We start from the raw sequence: 20995 nt of genomic DNA, 5'->3' as shown, positions 1-20995 counted from the left end.
CGGAGCTGTTTTCAAGGGAAAAACGCCCCGTCGGAACGAAATGCAGTTTTTTAAATCAATGGGCAGATGTTTGGAGGCGTTCAGCTTTCGTTTTATCAGCCGTTTTTCGGGGGCGTTTATGACCCGAAAAACGGCTGTAAATAAGCCATGTGGGGATGCCCTAATAAGAAATGGGAATGGGTCCCAGCATATCAAAGAGGAAAAATCCTCTTAAAGGAAAATGTTCACCTTCTCCTGGTGTTTGGATCTATTCTTGTTAATCGTAGGCATGTAATGAATGGGAGAAATTTATTGGAACCGAGCTCTTTATTCACACGTCGTCCGGTTACCACAATCACAGACAATGGCAGCAGTTTTCCTGTTTAGAAGATTCTGGTCTTTTGTATAAAGTCCGCTGTCAATAATTTGAGGTTACATTTTAGGGCAGTAACAGAAAATGACTATCCTAAAACCTTACATGGGAGCACACAATGTGGGGTTCACCTGCCTTTCTATTCAATCTGTACACCTTCAGCGTTGGTATAGAGTGGGGTCAAGATCCGTCCAATTTTCTACAAAAAGTAAATAGTCCCTCGCCTGAAAGGTACAGGACTCAGGAGTGTGTATTTATTTATACAGGGTACATCAGGACACTGCTCCCTGTAGGTGCTGGGGGTGCTGTGATTTTGGGAAACAAGGCTAGGAGATCTTGTGACACTATAAGTATATTTTTATGGGGTGGGAAATCAGTCATAACTTGAGCATGATCTGCAGGAAGCAGTACAATTAAGTAATAGATACTATAAGTCTATGTTCACACGTAGCGTAAACACTGCAGATTTTCTTCAACGGATTTCTCCGGGGGAAGTATAAACTTTTTTTTTCTCTCAATCACTGTTTTCCACAGCGGACATTCTGCACAAAAAAATGAAACATAATTTGGTGTGATTTTTCGGGCGTGTTTCAGGACGTATATGCTAAAAATACCAGAAACAAAAGTTAACATGAAGCATGAACAAGGGGCAGACAAGACAAGGGAACACACAAAATGGGGGGAGGGGATCACATGGGGCAAGAGGAAGTAAGTTGCTTCCATCATAAGAAACACATCATGTAAAAATTTAGTCTCCGTTTGACTTCAGAGAAATTAAGGATCTGGTTAATAAGTCTATTAACGGTGTTCACTGCAGCAGGCAAAGCTCATTTCTTCTTGACTGCCAAACAATCTATAGCGCTAACCTGCACTCCAAATCTCGGTAAATACTTGCTGAACCACACAGGAGAGCTGACAGATCCTCTTTACTGCACCACACAGAAGAACTGACAACTCCTCTTTACTGCACCACACAAGAGAACTGACAACTATACTACACCACACAGGAGAGCTGACAGATCCCCTATACTACACCACACAGGAGAACTGACAACTATACTACACCACACAGGAGAGCTGACAGATCCCCTATACTACACCACACAGGAGAGCTGACAGATCCCCTATACTACACCACACAGGAGAACTGACAGATCCCCTATACTACACCCCACAGGAGAGCTGACAGCTCCTCTATACTACACCACACAGGAGAGCTGACCGATCATCTATACTACACCTCACAGGAGAGCTGACAGATCCTCTATACTACACCACACAGGAGAGCTGACAGATCCTCTATACTACACCACACAGGAGAGCTGACAGATCCTCTATACTACACCACACAGGAGAGCTGACAGATCCTCTATACTACACCACACAGGAGAGCTGACAGATCCTCTATACTACACCACACAGGAGAGATGACAGATTCTTTATACTACACCACACAGGAGAGCTAACAGATCCTCTATACTACACACAGGAGAGCTGACAGATCCTCTATACTACACCACACAAGAGAGCTGACAGATCCTCTTTACTACACCACACAGGAGAACTGACAGATCCTCTATACTACACCACACAGGAGAGCTGACAGCTCCTCTATACTACACCACACAGGAGAACTGACAGATCCTCTATACTACACCACACAAGAGAGCTGACAGATCCTCTTTACTATACCACACAGGAGAACTGACAACTCCTCTTTACTGCACCACACAGGAGAGCTGACAGATCCTCTATACTACACCACAAAGAAGAGCTGACAGCTCCTCTATACTACACCACACAGGAGAGCTGACCTATCCTCTATACTACACCACACAGGAGAGCTGACCTATCCTCTACACTACACCACACAGGAGAGCTGACATGCTCCTCTTTACTACACCACACAGGAGAGCTGACAGCTCCTCTTTACTACACCACACAGGAGAGATGACAGATTCTTTATACTACACCACACAGGAGAGCTGACATCTCCTCTATACTACACCACACAGGAGAGCTGACATCTCCTCTATACTACACCACACAGGAGAGCTGACCTATCCTCTATACTACTGCACACAGGAGAGCTGACAGATCCTCTATACTACACCACACAGGAGAGCTGACAGATCCTCTTTACTATACCACACAGGAGAGCTGACAGATCCTCTATACTACACCACACAGGAGAGCTGACATCTCCTCTATACTACACCACACAGGAGAGCTGACAGATCCTCTATACTACTGCACACAGGAGAGCTGACCGATCATCTATACTACACCTCACAGGAGAACTGACATCTCCTCTATACTACACCACACAGGAGAGCTGACAGCTCCTCTATACTACACCACACAGGAGAGCTGACCTATCCTCTACACTACACCACACAGGAGAGCTGACATGCTCCTCTTTACTACACCACACAGGAGAGCTGACAGCTCCTCTTTACTACACCACACAGGAGAGCTGACATCTCCTCTATACTACACCACACAGGAGAGCTGACATCTCCTCTATACTACACCACACAGGAGAGCTGACCTATCCTCTATACTACTGCACACAGGAGAGCTGACAGATCCTCTATACTACACCACACAGGAGAGCTGACAGATCCTCTATACTACACCACACAGGAGAGCTGACAGATCCTCTTTACTATACCACACAGGAGAGCTGACAGATCCTCTATACTACACCACACAGGAGAGCTGACATCTCCTCTATACTACACCACACAGGAGAGCTGACAGATCCTCTATACTACTGCACACAGGAGAGCTGACCGATCATCTATACTACACCTCACAGGAGAACTGACATCTCCTCTATACTACACCACACAGGAGAGCTGACAGATCCTCTATACTACACCACACAGGAGAGCTGACAGATCATCTTTAAATGAACATGTATTTATATTCTCCTGTGTCATGGTTTGAATTTTGTGAACAAAGCTTTACCTGTATTTTTGCTTGCTTTATGTAAAAGTCATGTAATCCGCTGAACAGATTGTCACTCTGAAACTAAAGTGCATGTAGTTTGCACAAACCAATAAATTATGCTGCCAATAATAACCTTTCCCTCACATCTATTCTCAGTTTTTGTGTCACACCAAATGGATGCTGGGTATTCCTCCCACATGGCTTTCACCTTTGTTTTCCTCCTGGATCTGTGTCGACCACCACAAGAATATATTACCAAATACTGTTACCAGACCAGCAACATGTGAGACTTGGGCACCATGATGTTCTGCTAAGCAGTACTTTGGAGTTACAGCCTCATGGTATACAGTTCCTTCGGGTAAGATGCAGTTGATAATGGGTGATGTTCACTTGTATACCTATCATAGAGGCAGACTATGCCACTGCTATGGGGCCCTTGGTTAGAGTGGACCCAGCCCTGGTTCCATTAGGTTTAATATTGGGTAACTGCCACCCGTGCAGGGCACCCTACTCCAGAGGAACTGCATTCATAGCAAACGAGGGACTGGGGAATCGGCCCAAGAGTCCTGAATAGGGCATAGAGGGGGAAAGAAAGAATAGGCTCTTCTGTCCTGGGTGAGAAAACCCAACACCAAAATAGGGGGCCCATTTTAACCTTTGCTATGGGGTCCCCTTTTCTATCTTACCAGTGGATATGTCTGCTTATTAAACTAGCCTAAATAAATGACATTTTCTAATGAAAAAGTAGGGTTTGCAATTGTATACAGTATACAAAAAGTAGACAAATATTTGAAAGGTGTGCTGGGTAAGTTTACATATTGTATACTTATACTTAGTGTCTTCTCCATTGTACCACAGGATGTGGAAATCAATATCTCATTTGCCTTCCTAAAGCCTATGCCAAAGCGTGAGGTGGTTATCAGGACTTTTGGTGATTGTTCTGGAACATGGACCGACCTGAACACCACAACAAAAGAGAAGTCATTGCATGAGGTATGATCACTATGATGAAACGGATAAGTGCTGCAGAATGGCATTTGTAACATTTGTGATGACAACAAATTTATTGATTCGGTCCCCCTAGTGATGTCAGCATTTATATATTTCTACACACATTGGGGTTCATTCGTTGGTCTCTTAACACCTACATTGCATTACATCAAAGGTAGTTGAGATGATATAATAACAAGATGCCTACACTGTCCAATAAATATTCTCCAGAGGTCAAGAAAATATTTAACACACATAGTAATATACATGGATTGATGGATACACATGACTGATAAATCATTGCGTGGCTTTACTGGACAATACTGACTTTTTTTCCTTTCTTTGCGAAAATAGATGCTGGCCTCTTGTAAGACTTGTCACTTCTCCTGGTTCCTTGTGGTCTCACGTTTAGTTGAAGATTGCTGTGAAGTTCCAAAAGAGGGCGAGCTCCTGTTCTCCTGTGTAGACCAAAACATACGGGTTGAGTTTCCTCCTGGTGCAACTTTAGAGACCCGCACAGTTCGCATGCAGGTCAGTGATCTTTAATGGGAAATTTCTACAGCCGAACCTGATTACCTAATTCTACCCTGTTCTCTAAGTTTCACCCTTTTGTTTTGTTTTTCTCATTTACTCGTCATTTTAGGTTTTGCCAGTCTCCAAGAAAATGCTGGAGAAGATCACTGGAGACTCTGAGTCCTCTGCTAGTCCACTGTTATGTCTTTCACAAAGTTCTGCAGGAAACTTTTTGAATCCTGTCAAGATTCAGCTGCCTCTTCCGCTAGGTGTGACAGGTCAGATAGTTGTTCTGTGCCAATGACACTTTGCTCTGTGTTCTCTCTGAAAATAAGGGCACATTTCCATGGCAATATTGCTGTCAGTATTTAGCATCAGTATTGGTAGAGCAAAATCAGTAGTGGAACATAAAAATAGAAAAAGTATAATGGAAAGATTTGCACCTCTTCCGAGTTTTGGAATCATTCCTGGTTTTGGCTTACAAATACTAAAACAAAATACTGACCAAAATACTTCTGTGTGAAAGTGGCCTAACAGTCCTCATTGTCAGTGCACTTATTTTGTTTTTTGTAGGTGACAACTTGATAAGGTCCCGTCTGTTCCTTTTGCATGGCGATTCACGGGCGCAGACCTGGACTGACATTACCAACCAGGTTGTGTTGCAAATCACTCATATTTATGCCCAGTTCCAGGTGGATCATTTTTCTTGGTGAGTCCCTTTTATGTGCCATGTTTATTTTCTTTAGAAACCATATTTTTTGACTATTTCCTAAACTATACAGCAGCTTATACCTTCTTTAGGTCATATTTAAATTTTTCATGCATTGCTGTTTTACACACTTAAAGAGGCTCTGTCACCACATTATAAGTGCCCTATCTCCTACATAATCTGATCGGCGCTGTAATGTAGATAACAGCAGTGGTTTTTATTTTGAAAAACTATCATTTTTGAGCAAGTTATAAACAATTTTAGATTTATGCTAATTAGTTTCTTAATAGACAACTGGGCGTTTTTTACCTTCTTACCAAGTGGGCGTTGTAAAGAGAAGTGTATGACGCTGACCAATCAGTGACCAATCAGCGTCATACACTTTTCTCCATTCATGTCCATTTGTACTCAGCACAGCGTGATCTCGCGAGATCATGCTGTGCTGTCACATACACCCACACTAACTTTACTGAAGTGCTTGAGAGTGAATAGACATCACCTCCAGCTAGGATGCGGTCTATTCACATTCCCGACACTTCGGTAAAGTATTTGTGGGACTTACTCACACAGCACAGCGTGATCTCGCGAGATCACGCTATGCTGTCATTCAGTCCCACACTAACTTTACCAAAGTGTCGGGAGTGTGAATAGACATCGCGTCCTAGCTGGAGGTGATGTCTATTCACTCTCAGGACACTTCAGTAAAATGATCACGCTGTGCTGAGTACTAATGGACATGAATGGAGAGAAGTGTATGACGCTGATTGGTCACTGATTGGTCAGCGTCATACACTTCTCTTTACAACGCCCACTTGGTAAAAAGGTAAAAAACGCCCAGTTGTCTATTAAGAAACAAATTAGCATAAATCTAAAATTGCTCATGACTTGCTCAAAAATGATAGTTTTTCAAAATGAAAACCACTGTTGTTATCTACATTACAGCGCCGATCAGATTATGTAGGAGATAGGGCACTTATAATCTGGTGACAGAGCCTCTTTAAAGGCTATGTACTCCTTTGAAAACAATTTAAAAAAAAACTGTATCGGTGTGTTTCGTGCAACATTGTAATGACTTTTTATTAAAAATTATTTTTACTTTTTCTGATACAGCTGCTTTGTGTCCTAGATACACAGCAGCTGTATCCTGCACTGAAACCTGTATCCGTCAGGTCAGCAGCGCTGGCAGGTTCAGTGACATCAGGTCCTGATGTCTCTGACACGCATGTGATTGGTAACAGGTTGATCCTGCGTGTCTCCCGCTGACACTGAACCAATCAGTCCAGCTGACCTGAGGGATTCAGGTCTCAGCTCAAGATACAACTGCTCTGTATGCAAAAAAACAAAGCAGCTGTATCTCAAAAAGTATAAATAATTTTTAATAAAAAATAATATATATATAAAAATAGTTTTCAAAGGTTTATATAGCCTTTAAGGACTTACGCATATGGCACCCATAGCATTCTATACTATACCCCTGTGTATTTCTGTTTGTACACAGGAATCCATGAGGAAAAAAAGGGATGGCATACGTAATTGCATGCCATTTTACAGGGGTATTCTCCACTAGAAGCACTGCTATTGAGGAAAATATGATGTCTCTCAGAGGCATTATATAGTGGCACACATGGTGAATTCTGTGCATCGTACTGGTGCTGTGTACATGATCCTACTGTGTGCATGAAATCTAATGCTGTGTATATATATCTGAAGTCAAATATCACTCCTTACAAGTGTGGTTTATTTGCTTCTACTTAAATGCTCTTTTTTTAAGGTACTGGCTATGGTATACCACAAAGTCCTATGTGGGGGAGCTGGCCAAGAATGTATACCAGCGGCTGCGTATGTACCAGGTCAACTTTGTTGCTTTGCAGAGGAAACGGGACCCAGAGCAAGTGCTGCTGCAATGTGTCCCTAAGAACAAGGTACAATCCATATCTTTTATTTCATATCAGTTTTACTATATTCATTTCCTTATTATTAGCATAGGTTTCACAACGACGAACTTACACTTTAAAGTTTTAGATGTTTCCGACCAAAGTTGGTTAATGTCAGTTTAAGAACACAGATTTTATAGAGATAGGGAAGTGTAATGAGAATGTCAGCTCACTTTTGTACATTGTGCTTCAGACAGAAGTTGGGAGCGTCACACACACAACTGCTCAAGTAAAAAAATCCAGCTTTTTCCAGCTAAGTAATAGCATGTCTGTATGAGATTGTTGTGTGACTCGTGTTGTACTAAATACATTGTGTGGATAAATAAGCATGTAAAGCTAGACCAGACTCAAATGTTACTCTAAAGGGGTTATCCGAGAATATACATTAGTGCCCTATCTCTATCATTGGCCATCAACATGTAACTGATGGGCGTCCGACCTTTGGGACCCCACTATTTAGCAGAAGGACAGGGCCATTGCGCTCCAGTGAGCTTCAATGTTTATCCAGCCATAGCTGTTCATCCGTGCCTGGTACTGCAACTCAGCCCCATGCAAGTAAAATAGGCTAAGCTGTGGTACCAGGCGCCGCAGCATGTACAAACAACCGATCAAGTATTGCAGCCCCTTCAGTTTGCTGATCATGGGAGTCCCGGAGGGTTGGACCTCCACCGATCATCCAGAATATGCCACCAATGTATACACCTGAAAAAAAAACGTATGCCTCATGCACACGACAGTGGGCGCCAGCAGAGTTCCGTCAGTGATCCGTGGAAAGATAGGACATGTTCTATCTTTCCACGGATAGGAGAATTGGGTCCGTTTTCACAGACCCGGTTCACCCGCTAAATTGAATGGGTCCGTGAAGATTATCGGGCACGTCGGTCGTGTGCAACTGCCATTAATGTATATTTAGACGAAAGCAAAAAAAGTGATAACACTACACCGAGTAGACCCCAAAATCTGAGGAGATTTGTGTTGCATGTTTTTAACTTTTAACACATATGATGAAAAGTTGACAAGTTTTTTTATATTTTTTTCTTTTTATTACACTAGTTCTATGCTACCAAAAATGTACTACTAAAACATTTGTATAGGTAGAGACGGTAGAAAGCTGGTTACAGATACTGCTATTGACCGTTTTAGGTCTGTTTAAAAACCGGAGTAGATGCAAGCAGGGAATCCAGCACTGCTATCCAATGCCATTGACAATGCCCGATCTCCATAAGCAGATCTATGTTGTGACCATGGCTGGAAAATGTAACCTGTAACCAAAGTAGCTGAAAAATTATTCATTACGGAGTCTGTATGAACCCTTATGAATAATTACAATTTGCTATGTGCCCCCACTATACAGCCCCTTAATCCAGAGTCCAAGGGGCTGAATAGCCCTTCCTCTGACCAGCTGAATTAGATGTGGCAATGTGAGATAATACAATGTTAGATAATACATCTTTGTCTACAACTTTTAGCAAATCAACACCTGGAATGTCCAATAATGAAATAATTCTAGGTATTTGTGGATTTTTCATGCGGATAAGTTAAGTAAATCCGAAGTTTATGTGCATGTAATTTGTGCTTATGGATCGATTGCGATGTCTTATGCATGTCAGGTTTTGGCAACTGTGGGATTATACATTATGGCAATGTATTACCGGCAATGCTCTGATAGACTTTACTAACAAAAAGTACGTAGAACGTTTGTTCTATCATAAACTTATATTCAGGTCAAGCAACTGGCGGTGAGTATTCTATAGTGGTATTATTATAAATATTCTAGGTGTACCCACATGTAACAGGATGTTCTATTTTTCACACCTGCACAAATCCAAACACAGTGAAGACTCTAAAATACATTATTCCTACAGTCATGCCTGATCAGCTTATTTCATTATACAGATTACTTGGCAACCGTACTGCCCCTTCTGATGCTGCCGGATAACTATGTAAAACGCGTGTTCTTGTATCATATAACAAAAAAATCATTAGATGAGGATGTTGGCACTTTACATATCTACAAGCTAACCTAACGTTCCTCAAAGTAATGCCATCATAACTGTTATGATCTGATCCATGATCTCCATAGAAAAAGCCTACCAGTTGCCATTATTTACAAATGCCCCCCCCCCTTGCCCACGATTTTAAATAGGGTCTAACGTACTCTGTTGGAGCTCGGACTTGGGTGTCTAGAACAAGCCCAGCGGTCAATTCTTTGGAGATGAATAAGCGGAAAATGAACCAGGGAATGTAGTGGTACGATTAATGCGGGTTACATCAAATAGACATTCAATTCATGTACCAGAAGTAGTAGCAGCGGAATAGCAGAGCTGGGTGCGATGGTTGCAGAAGTTGAGAGAGTAGTCCATCCAGGGTCAGACTCAGAGATTCAGCATAGCTGAGTATGTAGTACAGAGGGAGAATCCAAAGGCGTAGTCAGGAATTCCAGGGTCAGTATCAGAGATGCAGCAACCCTGACTATGCAGTACAGAAGGATAATCCAAAAACGTAGTCAGGGGCTAAATGGGTGAAGACAGCAAGGCAAGTTCAGATTCAAAGCAAGATATAGCAACCAGGGAGAAACTACACTTATAACTAACACAGAGGCCAGTGTACCCAGTGATTAAAATAGCACGCCTAGCGCTTTGACTGTTTAGGAAGCCTTGCACTGTGTACATTCGCTGCCCGACATTTCTACTAGCCCCACCGAGACACTGACCGTGGGGGCCGGCAGGGACAGACGACGTAGGAATGTAGAGTACATTACTAAAACAACATAATATGACATTTCAAGATAGGTATAGACCATAGAAAGCCATCACAAATCTACCTTTTTTTCCAAGCCTGAGGAAGACCCTGATTCAGGGTCAAAACGCGTAACTTTTATTCAAATTTTATGACATAGCAAGTATGTCTTTAAAAAAAAATGTTTCCCTTATTTGACATCTTGTCCCAACTGGGATTCTAGTTGAATTTTATCTACAAGTGCAAGAGCGCCTTCCATCAGGGGTGATCATTTTTTTCTTTTTCACTATTTAAATCTACCTCTAGTTTCCTATTAGATAGCACACAACTTCCTATTCTTATTGTTGCAATTTCCCTTCTGGTCTTGCTTGTTTTTTATCCAGAAACTGCAATATGGTTTCTTGCGCAATCTTCTTGTACTTTGTTTTGGAAGAGACCGAGTGTCTATTGTGCAGCGCACACATCTTCCTGCTAACACTTCATTACATGTAGCTACAGTGTCATATTAATTCAACTGTGCATGGACATTCCGAAATAGAGATTTGAAAGTGAAATTTTTGGAAAAGGAGGTAACGGTGGATGATTGAGGCAACATACAAATATCTCTTAAGGTACTTCTAGTAAAAACAAGGTTTCTGAGTGCTCCATAAGAAGGTTTTTTTCCTCCTTTAGGTAGAGACAACTGTTAAAAGACTGCAGAATAGATACAAGGGCCCAGAGCCATCTGACCTGGTTGAACTGGTGGAAGGGGAACAGTTCTTTGCAACATTTGAACAAGGTCTAAAGCTGCATTCAGGTATAACGCATCTCAATTTTATATACCAGTGCCTCGCATAGCCCTCTTTTTTCTTTCCTTCTCTTTCTTTTGTATGATATATATTTTGGAAAAAAAGAAAAACGCTAGAGAAAATGCCGGTAAAAACACTGCAAAAACGGTGGCATTCTTTCCTATAAAAACACTGTAAAACCACCCTAAGGGCTTAACAAAAAACGGCTGTAAATCCGAGGCTGTTTTCAAGGAAAAACAGCCCCTTATTTTAGCTGTTTTTTAAGCAACTAGCGTTTTTTGCAGCGTTTATTACGCCCGTTTTTCTAAAACGGCTCAAGAAGTGACATGCACTTTTTATTACAAGGCGTTTTTTTTACACGGCCGTTTTTAAAAACGGCCGCGTAAAAAACGCCCTGTGGGAAAGGAATGCCGTTTTTCCCATTGAAATCAATAGGCAGATGTTTGGAGGCATTCAGCCCCCACATTTTCATTTGAACATACCCTAAGGGTGCCTTCACACGCCAAAAACGCTGCGGCCAGATATAAGCTTAAAGAGGCTCTGTCACCAGATTTTGCAACCCCTATCTCCTATTGCAGCAGATAGGCGCTGCAATGTAGATTACAGTAACGTTTTTATTTTTAAAAAACGAGCATTTTTGGCCAATTTATGACCATTTTTGTATTTATGCAAATGAGGCTTGCAAAAGTACAACTGGGCGTGTTTAAAAGTAAAAGTCCAACTGGGCGTGTATTATGTGCGTACATCGGGGCGTTTTTACTACTTTTACTAGCTGGGCGTTAGGAATGGGAGTGTATGATGCTGGCGAATCAGCATCATCCACTTCTGTTTGTTAACGCCCAGCTTCTGGCAGTGTAGACACACAGCGTGTTCTCGAGAGATCACGCTGTGACGTCACTCACTTCCTGCCCCAGGTCCTGCATCGTGTCGGACGAGCGAGGACACATCGGCACCAGAGGCTACAGTTGATTCTGCAGCAGAATCAGCGTTTGCAGGTAAGTAGCTACATCGACTTACCTGCTAACGCCGATGCTGCTGCAGAATCAACTGTAGCCTCTGGTGCCGATGTGTCCTCGCTCGTCCGACACGATGCAGGACCTGGGGCAGGAAGTGAGTGACGACACAGCGTGATCTCTCGAGAACACGCTGTGTCTGCACTGCCAGAAGCTGGGCGTTGTGAAGAGAAGTGGATGATACTTCTCGTCAGAACGCCCAGCTAGTAAAAGAAGTAAACACGCCCCGATGTAATGAACACAATACACGCCAAGTTGGACTTTTACTTTAAACACGCCCAGTTGGACTTTAGCAAGCCTCATTTGCATAAATACAAAAATGGTCATAACTTGGCCAAAAATGCTCGTTTTTTAAAAATAAAAACGTTACTCTTATCTACATTGCAGCGCCTATCTGCTACAATAGCAGATAGGGGTTGAAAAATCTGGTGACAGAGCCTCTTTAAAGCTAATAGGGAAAACTCACTGCAAACAGCATTTTTTTGGGTGGCTTTTTCTTATTTTGTCTTGAGTTTTCGGTTTAGTGGTGTGTTTTCAAAATCGCAGCAAGGCAGGTTTTGGCTTTCTTTTTAAGCATTAAGTAGCGTTTTTCTCCCACAGACCCCCATAGGTTTTATTCCTCGTCAAAAAAACATGTCAATGTGTGTTGCGATTCTTTTAATGGCATTTTTACAGAATAAATAATTTGTTGCAAAAAGGAATCTTACATTACATGATCTTTAAATCGCATGATTGGCAATGTGAAAACGTTACCTAACAAAAACACAGGTTGTAAAAGTATTTGCAAAAAACGCCATGAAAAGCACCGTAATAAAACCCATGTACTTTTACTAATAAAAAAAACTTGCATGTACTGAGGCAAAGTAAAAATACCACAGGATAAATGTTTTATTTTACAATGGGAGTCAATGACTGACGTATATGACTGCATGCCATACAGTGGCATAGGTTGGGTAATACTCTCTCCGACGTGCCTGAAAAACGAGATGTACTGTAGATGGAGCCTAAGTTTGCTAGTAACTATTATTGAAAAAGTGCAGGTAAACTAGCATTTATATTAAGCAATCTTTATAAGAGCTGATTGAGGGATACAAGGGACAGAATCTTCCTCTATCTATTATAGTTTCTCTATCAGCACTCTAATTGTATCTGTCCTTAAAGAGGCTCTGTCACCAGATTTTCAAACCCCTATCTCGTATTGCAGCAGATCGGCGCTGCAATGTAGATTACAGTAACTTTTTTTTTTTTAAAACAAGCATTTTTGGCCAAGTTATGACTATTTTTATATTTATGCAAATGAGCCTTTCTTATGTACAACTGGGCGTGTTTAAAGTTATGTACAACTGGGCGTGTATTGTGTGTACATCTGGGCGTTTTTACTTCTTTTACTAGCTGGGCGTTGTGAATAGAAGTGTATGATGCTGACGAATCGGTATCATCCACTTCTCTTCGTTACCACCCAGCTTCTGGCAGTGCACAGACACACAGCGTGTCCTCGCGAGATCACGCTGTGACGTCACTCACTTCCTCCCACAGGAACTTCATCGCGTCGGATGAGCGAGGACACGCTGTGTGTCTGTGAACTGCCAGAAGCTGGGTGGTAACGAAGAGAAGTGGATGATGCTGATTCGTCAGCATCATACACTCCCATTCACAACGCCCAGCTAGTAAAACAAGTAAAAACACCCAGATGTTACACACACAATACACGCCCACTTGGACATAAGAAAGGCTCATTTGCATAAATATAAAAATGGTCATAACTTGGCCAAAAATGCTCGTTTTTGAAAAAAAACCAAACGTTGCTGTTATCTACATTGCAGCGCCGATCTGCCGCAATAGGAGATAGGGGTTTGAAAATCTGGTGACAGAGCCTCTTTAAGGCCAGGATCACACACACAATTTTGAGGCAGTTTTTATCTCAGTTTTTTTAACCAAAGCCAGAAGTGGATCGAAAAAGAAGGAAAGATATTAAGAAAAGATTGATACATCTCCTTTCTTTTGTGTCAACGCCTGTGTTTGGCTAAAAAAAACGGAGCCACAAACTGCACCAAAAACTGTATCAAGACTGCGTGTGTGATCCTGGCCTAAGGGCGAGTTCAATGACTTTGGAGCATCACTAATGACTTTATACTTTATTATCCGTGAATACTATTTAACCAATTTATAATAAAAGTTCAGTTTTATATTTCTTTATGGTAACAGAGCAGATTTCTATATCTCCATAGACAGTGTATTAATTCTTCAGTGTTGGTCTGACATTGAGGCCCAGTCATCGAGCAGTGGCACTTGTACGTGGTGGAGAGAACTGTGAACCGGCCGCTCAGTCATTGTTCTGTCTTTTTTACCTCAGAACGTCCTGATTGTGTGGACGGCAGAATATGTTTTGTGTTCTACTCACGTATGAAAAACATGAAGGAGGTGTATGTTATGTCATCTGCAGACAGGATGGAGAAAGATGTTAAGGGACAGGTGAGAACAATATTTACTGTGTATAATACTTATCAAACCACCTACATCTACAGCTGTTCACTAGAAGGTTCTTAGGTTTTACCTCGGTCAATCACTTTTAAGGTGTATTCACACGCGACAGATTTGATGCAGAAATTACTGCGACTGTCCTATTTATCTAAATGAGGCTTCAGATATCCATGCACATGTTGCAGAAACAACATGTATATCGAATGGATTATTCAGTCTCAATTTCTGCAACAAATCTGCTGCGTGTGAATATATCCTTAAGGTGGCCATACAGACTCGATGGCTATTTTCCACCTGGCCAACATGTTATCTCCAACAACTTTCCCATAAACATGTTTATTAAAATGGTAAAGAGGAATAAGTAATAGATAGACACTTCGGACAGTGGCTCCTCTCCTGAAGGAACAAAGGATTGGACATTATGAAATCCAACATGCCAAATACTTCCTTCCCCCGACATCTGCCTTTGAGAGACTGTCATGCTGCCACATACATATTAAGCATGGGGTGATCCCATTAAGAACGTCCGGTTTGGTCGTCTCTGATCTATGTCTATGGCCATCTTTACAAATAAGTCTCCTTTGCATTTTTCTCCCCATCCGGGTTCCATTTTAGTTTCTACTCAAAAAAATGTTACGTGAGAAATGCTTATAATATGCAATGTGTAAACGTAGCCTTACATGCAATCTTTAGTTCCTTTCGCACATTATCATATATAACTGTTTGTTTCATAGGTTTCTTTTTATCGTGGATCAGTCCCAGAAGGTCTTCCTGAGGAAGCCACTAAACACCGGAAGGGCTCCCGGTCTGATTGGATGGCAACACTGCCTATCAAACTGCCTGTAAGATACTTAATGCTTTAATCAACCCTGTTGTTTTCTTATTTGGATGAGTAGCTCCTGAATTCTACACTACTATTCCATATTTAAGGGGTTTTCCAGTTATAGGAAAGCGATGGCCTATCCTCAGGATAGGCCATCACTATCTGATCGTTAGGGGTCCGACTTCTGGTTACCCTCGCCAATCAGCTGTTTTGAAGCAGCTGCGGCGCTCATACGAGCGCTGCTTCCCCTTCATTCCGGTCAATGCTCATACTGTGAATCGCCGACACACTTGTAGAGGCGGTTCAAAGTAATACAGCCTTCTCCTGTTCACTTGAATGGGAGAAAGTTGTAATACTGTGAACCGCCGCTGCTAGTGTGTTGGCGATTCCCAGTATGAGCAGATAGGAAATGAAGGGGAAGCAGCTCTTTGCACCAGCCCTGCAGCCCCTTCAAAACAGCGGACTGCCACCAATCAGGTATCCTGATTATTTCTTATAATTGGGAAACCCCTTTAAGCTGGACATATGCATTAGATAAAAGCCGTCCAAACCTGACACTTTTGTCAGTATCGGCCGATTCTCCCAGACGGCAGATATCGGGGGAAAGGAGGCTCTGTCATGGTGGGTTTTTACATGCCTGATCCTTTGTTCCCACCGGAGGTAAGCTGCTGCCAGAGGGGCCTGGCAATTACTTATTCCACATTATTATTGAAAAAAACATGCACGGGAGGAATAGCTATCGGCCCAATGAGGGTTCGGCCGAAAGTGTATGACCAGGTTTGCTTGAAATTATTTCGGATGACTGTGCACCTAATAATTGCAACACTTTTTCTTATCTTTTTTGCTAGAGAATGAAATGCACAAATGGAGAATATGAAAAGCAAAAGAATGATCATTCACTGCCCCCCTTGAATATAGGCAATCCGGAGATGGGTTATCTGACAGAAACCAACCTACTCGGTATCGCCGGAAGGATTGGACCAGATTGGATGAACGTTGGTATTAACCTGGGACTGACGTATAATGAGCTAGAATGTATTCGTCTTGATAAATGGTGAGAGATGTAGTAATATGATTAATTTGGTGACTATTCATGTTTCAATTCCAATGAAGGCAGAAAGAGTTAGCAGCTGCCAGATATCTCTTGGGCCACTCATCTGAATAGGCAGAAAACAGAACTGGACAGGATGGTCCGACTTGTCCGATTTACTTTTCCCTCAAGAAAATATTTCCAAAGGTGTGTGACTGCCCTGCAGACATTGGATAGTCATTAAAACTGGGACCTATTATATATATATATATATATATACACACACACACATACACATATATACAGGCTTAGACCAATGATATTGTAATCAAATCGAGTAAGGGCCCTTTTACATGGGCCAATTATCGGACAAACGAGCGTTCACAGAATGCTCGTTCCCGATAATTGCCCTGTATAAACAGGGCAATGATCAGCAGATGAACGAGCAAACACTCGTTCATCGACTGATTGTATCATTTAAATGCCGAAAATATTATCGTTGCTGGCAGCACATCTCTCTGTGCAAACAGAGAGACGTGCTGCCGACATGATAATGATGTATGGGGACGAGCGATAGGAGTAACGAGCGCTCGTCCCCATACTAGCTCCTTGTGAAAGGAGCAAATGGGCGCCGATTAACAAGCTGTCTTGATCGTCGCTCGCTGTACCGGCCAAAATGGGCCAGTGTAAAAGGACCTTAAGTATATAGAAAAATACATTCATTAAACAAAAAGTCACCATTTCCAGACAAACTCTAACCAGTTTTACAGTAATAGTACTAATGGAAAACAGAACTATTAGAGATGGATATTCAAAAAAACTGCTTGTACTATAAACCAAAAGATGGCATCCATGATTGTATGTTTTGTCCTGTCATGCGAATAACACCTATGGCCTACCAAGAAAATAGTCGTTTTGGGTTAATATAGGGATTAAAGGTTATCACAATTGACTATATATATATATATATCATACCTCCCAACTTTCAAGTATTGTGCACATAGCAAATTTTTACCGTTAAGCCACGCCTCTAACCTCGCCAAATCCCCGCCCTTGCACACCCAGTTCAGCCCACACAGTATAATGCCCCCATAGAGCCGCCCCACAGTATAATGCCCCCATTGGTGCCTCTACACAGTATAATGCCCCCATTGTTGCCTCTACACAGTATAATGCCACCATAGTGCCTCAAACACAGTATAATCCCACCATAGCTGCCATCCACACAGTATAATGCCCCCATAGTGCCCCGCATAGTATAATGCCCAATAGTTATTCCTACACAGTATATTGTCCCATAGCTGCCCCCACACAGTATAATGCCTCCTATAGCTACCCCATACAGTCTAATGCCCCATAGCTGCCCCCACACAGTATAATGCCTCCTATAGCTACCCCATACAGTCTAATGCCCCATAGCTGCCCCCACACAGTATAATGCCTCCTATAGCTGCCCCATACAGTCTAATGCCCCATAGCTGCCCCATACAGTATAATGCCCCCATACAGAATAATGCCCCTATAACTGCCCCCACACACAGTAGAACGCCCCCATAGCGGGGCCCCCACACAGTAGAATGCCACCACATCTGCCCCCTATGACCAGTATAATACCCCCATAGTGCCTAATAAAAATAATAAAATAAATACTCACTTAACCCTGTTCCCACGATGAATGGAGGGGATCCCTCTGCTCCTCCAGTCTATGCTATGAGTGGCTTGGCGCAGACAGGTTCGATGATGTCAGTGCACTGCTCCTGTCTGCGCCAAGCTGCTCACGAAGACGCAGATAAAGTTGAAAACGGGACATGCCACCTACCGCCCTTACCAGTGTACTCACTAAGTATTGCTATGGAGGTGCGCGGTCTAATTTGGTAAATTTTGCTGTAATATTTTTGCAGCAGAAATCTCTAGATTATACAGTTGGAGGAGACCTCTTATAAACCCATCAAGGATATACTCCCGATCCGTGGGTATGTGGACCCACTAGGCCACCCTGCCGTAGCGGAGTAGCAGCTGGCCAAACAACAGTCCTAGTACAAGGGTACCTTTGATAGTCCAGACAGTAGCGGAGGCTGAGGCACAGATGAACTTGCAGACAGATGACACCAGAAGTGGTGTATAACAGCAGGTGTGACAGGTGGCACAATATGACTCCAACACTCTAAGGCACAGGAACAAATATAGATCGGGATACAGGTAGCAGGGCACGGGAACAACAGGAGCAGGATAACCCTAAGGGACCATTTGCTAAGACTAACATGGATAAACACAACAATGCTCAGGCGATGAGTGAAAGGGCAGAGTCCTTTTTATAGTCCATGGTGGTCATGGGCTAATTACAGATTTTACACATGTGCACGTACTGGCCCTTTAAGACCGGGCGCGAACGCACGCGCTCACCCTATGGGAACCAGCACAGTTATGTGGAAGTGAGTGCCGGCTTATCTCAGGAGCGAGATGCCACCCAGCACTCACTCGTCCACGGCTGCGGCCGTCGATGGGTAAGTTAGAACGACGGTCCGCGGCTGTGGACGTTACAGATATCCTGCATAGATGAAAATAATCAGTTACCTGGAGCTCAAGATTTTTTAAGTTGAAGATTTGAAGATCCAGGTTCCTTTGTGAAGTGCCACTCTCACCCTTATGTATGGGACACTTTTGGTCCTAGACTCCTGCGAGGCCACCTGAATGTCCACACCTGAACTGCCACCAGTAGTTAGAATAGGGTAGACACAGGGATTGAAATTAAGCAAAGCGTAGACATTTTTTTTACCAATAATTTGTATCTGCTTTAACATTTCCCAGTATCTGATTATGATGATGATGATGATGATGATGATCTGACAATTCTTATTTTCCATCTTTCCAGCAACAATATTGATCAAGTAGTCTTAAATATGATATTTGTATGGGCCCGGAGAAACTCTAAGCAGCCGGACTGTCTACAGAAGTTAATAGAAGCTCTGCGGAATAGCAAAAGAAATGACATAGCCGACCATATAGAAGATGTGATCACTTTGGGAAAGGAAATATACACAAGGTCCATCCGAAGAGTTGGTCTGGACCAAGGCAACAGCAGTGAAGACTCCGCAATTGCAATGAGTCAGTCATAAAGACAGAATGGACACGAGCTGGAGAATGAGAGTGTTCCTCCAATTATAGAAGAAAAACGACTATAGTGCAGGATTTTGGTAAATAATTGTTTTTCTATATAACTTGCTTAGCAGATTCTGCTTCTGCATAGCAGCGTGGAGCGGCGGCGGTCCATGCTGCGCGGTGCTTATAACTGTGCAGTAGGCGAGCGAGCACTGCAGGATCACATTACATTGCTGGCTGCTGTACTGGAGAAGGGAGTAGAGAAGACGTAGTAGAAAGTCCTGTCTCCTACTGCAGAGTCATGAGCAGCTCACAGCACGTATCGCAGTCGCTCCGTGCCGCTATTTACAAGCAGGATCTGCTAAACAAGTTATATAGTAAAAAAATTGGCAAAATCCTGCACCATAATCGTTTTTCTATACAATTGGAGGTACACTATAAACAAAATCTATCAAATAGTGATGGTTTTGTCTTTCAGGGGGATAAATGTGAGACGCAGGGATCTCATATTGAGGTTTTGCTGCCATATTTATGAACTGTATAGTCAAATTCAATTAACTGGAGTGAAGTATGAGAATTTCCTCTCTGTCATCTCAGTTGCTTGTTTTTTTTACGCAAACATGTTAAAGGGGCAGGGGCTGTTGAAGTTTCTAAGTACTGTTTAAGGCTGGAATCACACATGCAGTTTTTAAGGCATTTTTTGATTAAGTTCTTTGAGCCAAACACAGGCGTAGATACAGGGGCATAGCTGAAGGCTCATCGGCCTTGCTGCAAGAATTCAGCTTGGCCTCCCTACCCCTTCCCGACAGCACCAGACCCCTGAGCACGCCTATGCCCAGCTGCCTTGCCCGACAGACCCCATGAATTCCTCCACAGTATAATGCTCCCAATAGCTGACCCCACAGTATAATACCCCATAGCTGCCCCCACACAATATAATGCCCCCCATAGCTGCCCACACACAGTATAATGTCCCCATAGCTGCCCATACAGTATAATGCCCCATAGATGCCCCCACACAGTATAATGCCCCCCCCATAGCTGCCCCCACAGTATAATGCCCCCATAGCTGCCACCACAGTATATTGCCACCCATAGCTGCCCCATACAGTATAATGCCCCCATACACTATAATGCACTCCATACAACATAATGCCCCCATACAGTATAATGCCCCCCATAGCTGCAGCATACTCTATGTACCATACAGTATAATGTACCCATAGCTGCCACATACAGTATAATGCCCCCAAAGCTGTCCCATACACTATAAAGTCCCATACAGTATAATGCCCCCATAGCTGACACATACAGTATAACACACCCCATACAGTAAAATGCCCCCAAAGCTGTCCCATACAGTATAATGCCCCACACAGTATAATGCCCACCATAGCTGCCCCATATAGCATAATGCCCCACACAGTATAATGTCCCCTATAGCTGTCCCATAAAGTATAATGCCCCCATACAGTATAATGCCCCCCATAGCTGTCCCATACAGTATAATGCCCCACACAGTATAATGCCCACCATAGCTGCCCCATATAGCATAATGCCCCACACAGT

General features: G+C 42.7%; 1 protein-coding gene across 2 annotated transcripts in view; it reads left to right on the top strand.

Moving 5' to 3' along the window:
- Positions 1–19762, top strand: part of PIDD1 (p53-induced death domain protein 1) — a 38013-nt gene extending 18251 nt beyond the window's left edge. Inside the window, exons 5-15 of one of the 2 annotated variants that reach the window (XM_075837596.1) lie at positions 3464–3665; positions 4166–4300; positions 4652–4828; positions 4941–5079; positions 5384–5519; positions 7291–7441; positions 10865–10988; positions 14347–14465; positions 15209–15316; positions 16146–16351; positions 19200–19762. In XM_075837596.1, the coding sequence (XP_075693711.1) occupies positions 3464–3665; positions 4166–4300; positions 4652–4828; positions 4941–5079; positions 5384–5519; positions 7291–7441; positions 10865–10988; positions 14347–14465; positions 15209–15316; positions 16146–16351; positions 19200–19443 (1741 nt within the window). In that variant the 3' untranslated portion in view covers positions 19444–19762. Of the gene's footprint in view, positions 1–3463; positions 3666–4165; positions 4301–4651; positions 4829–4940; positions 5089–5383; positions 5520–7290; positions 7442–10864; positions 10989–14346; positions 14466–15208; positions 15317–16145; positions 16352–19199 lie in introns of both variants that reach the window. The other variant, XM_075837595.1, reaches the window with a different exon arrangement.
- The last annotated feature ends 1233 nt before the right edge of the window (positions 19763–20995 follow it).

The sequence above is a fragment of the Rhinoderma darwinii genome, chromosome 9 (assembly GCF_050947455.1).
Source record: "Rhinoderma darwinii isolate aRhiDar2 chromosome 9, aRhiDar2.hap1, whole genome shotgun sequence".
NCBI lineage: Eukaryota > Metazoa > Chordata > Amphibia > Anura > Rhinodermatidae > Rhinoderma > Rhinoderma darwinii.
This window is presented reverse-complemented; position numbering and strand designations above follow the sequence as displayed.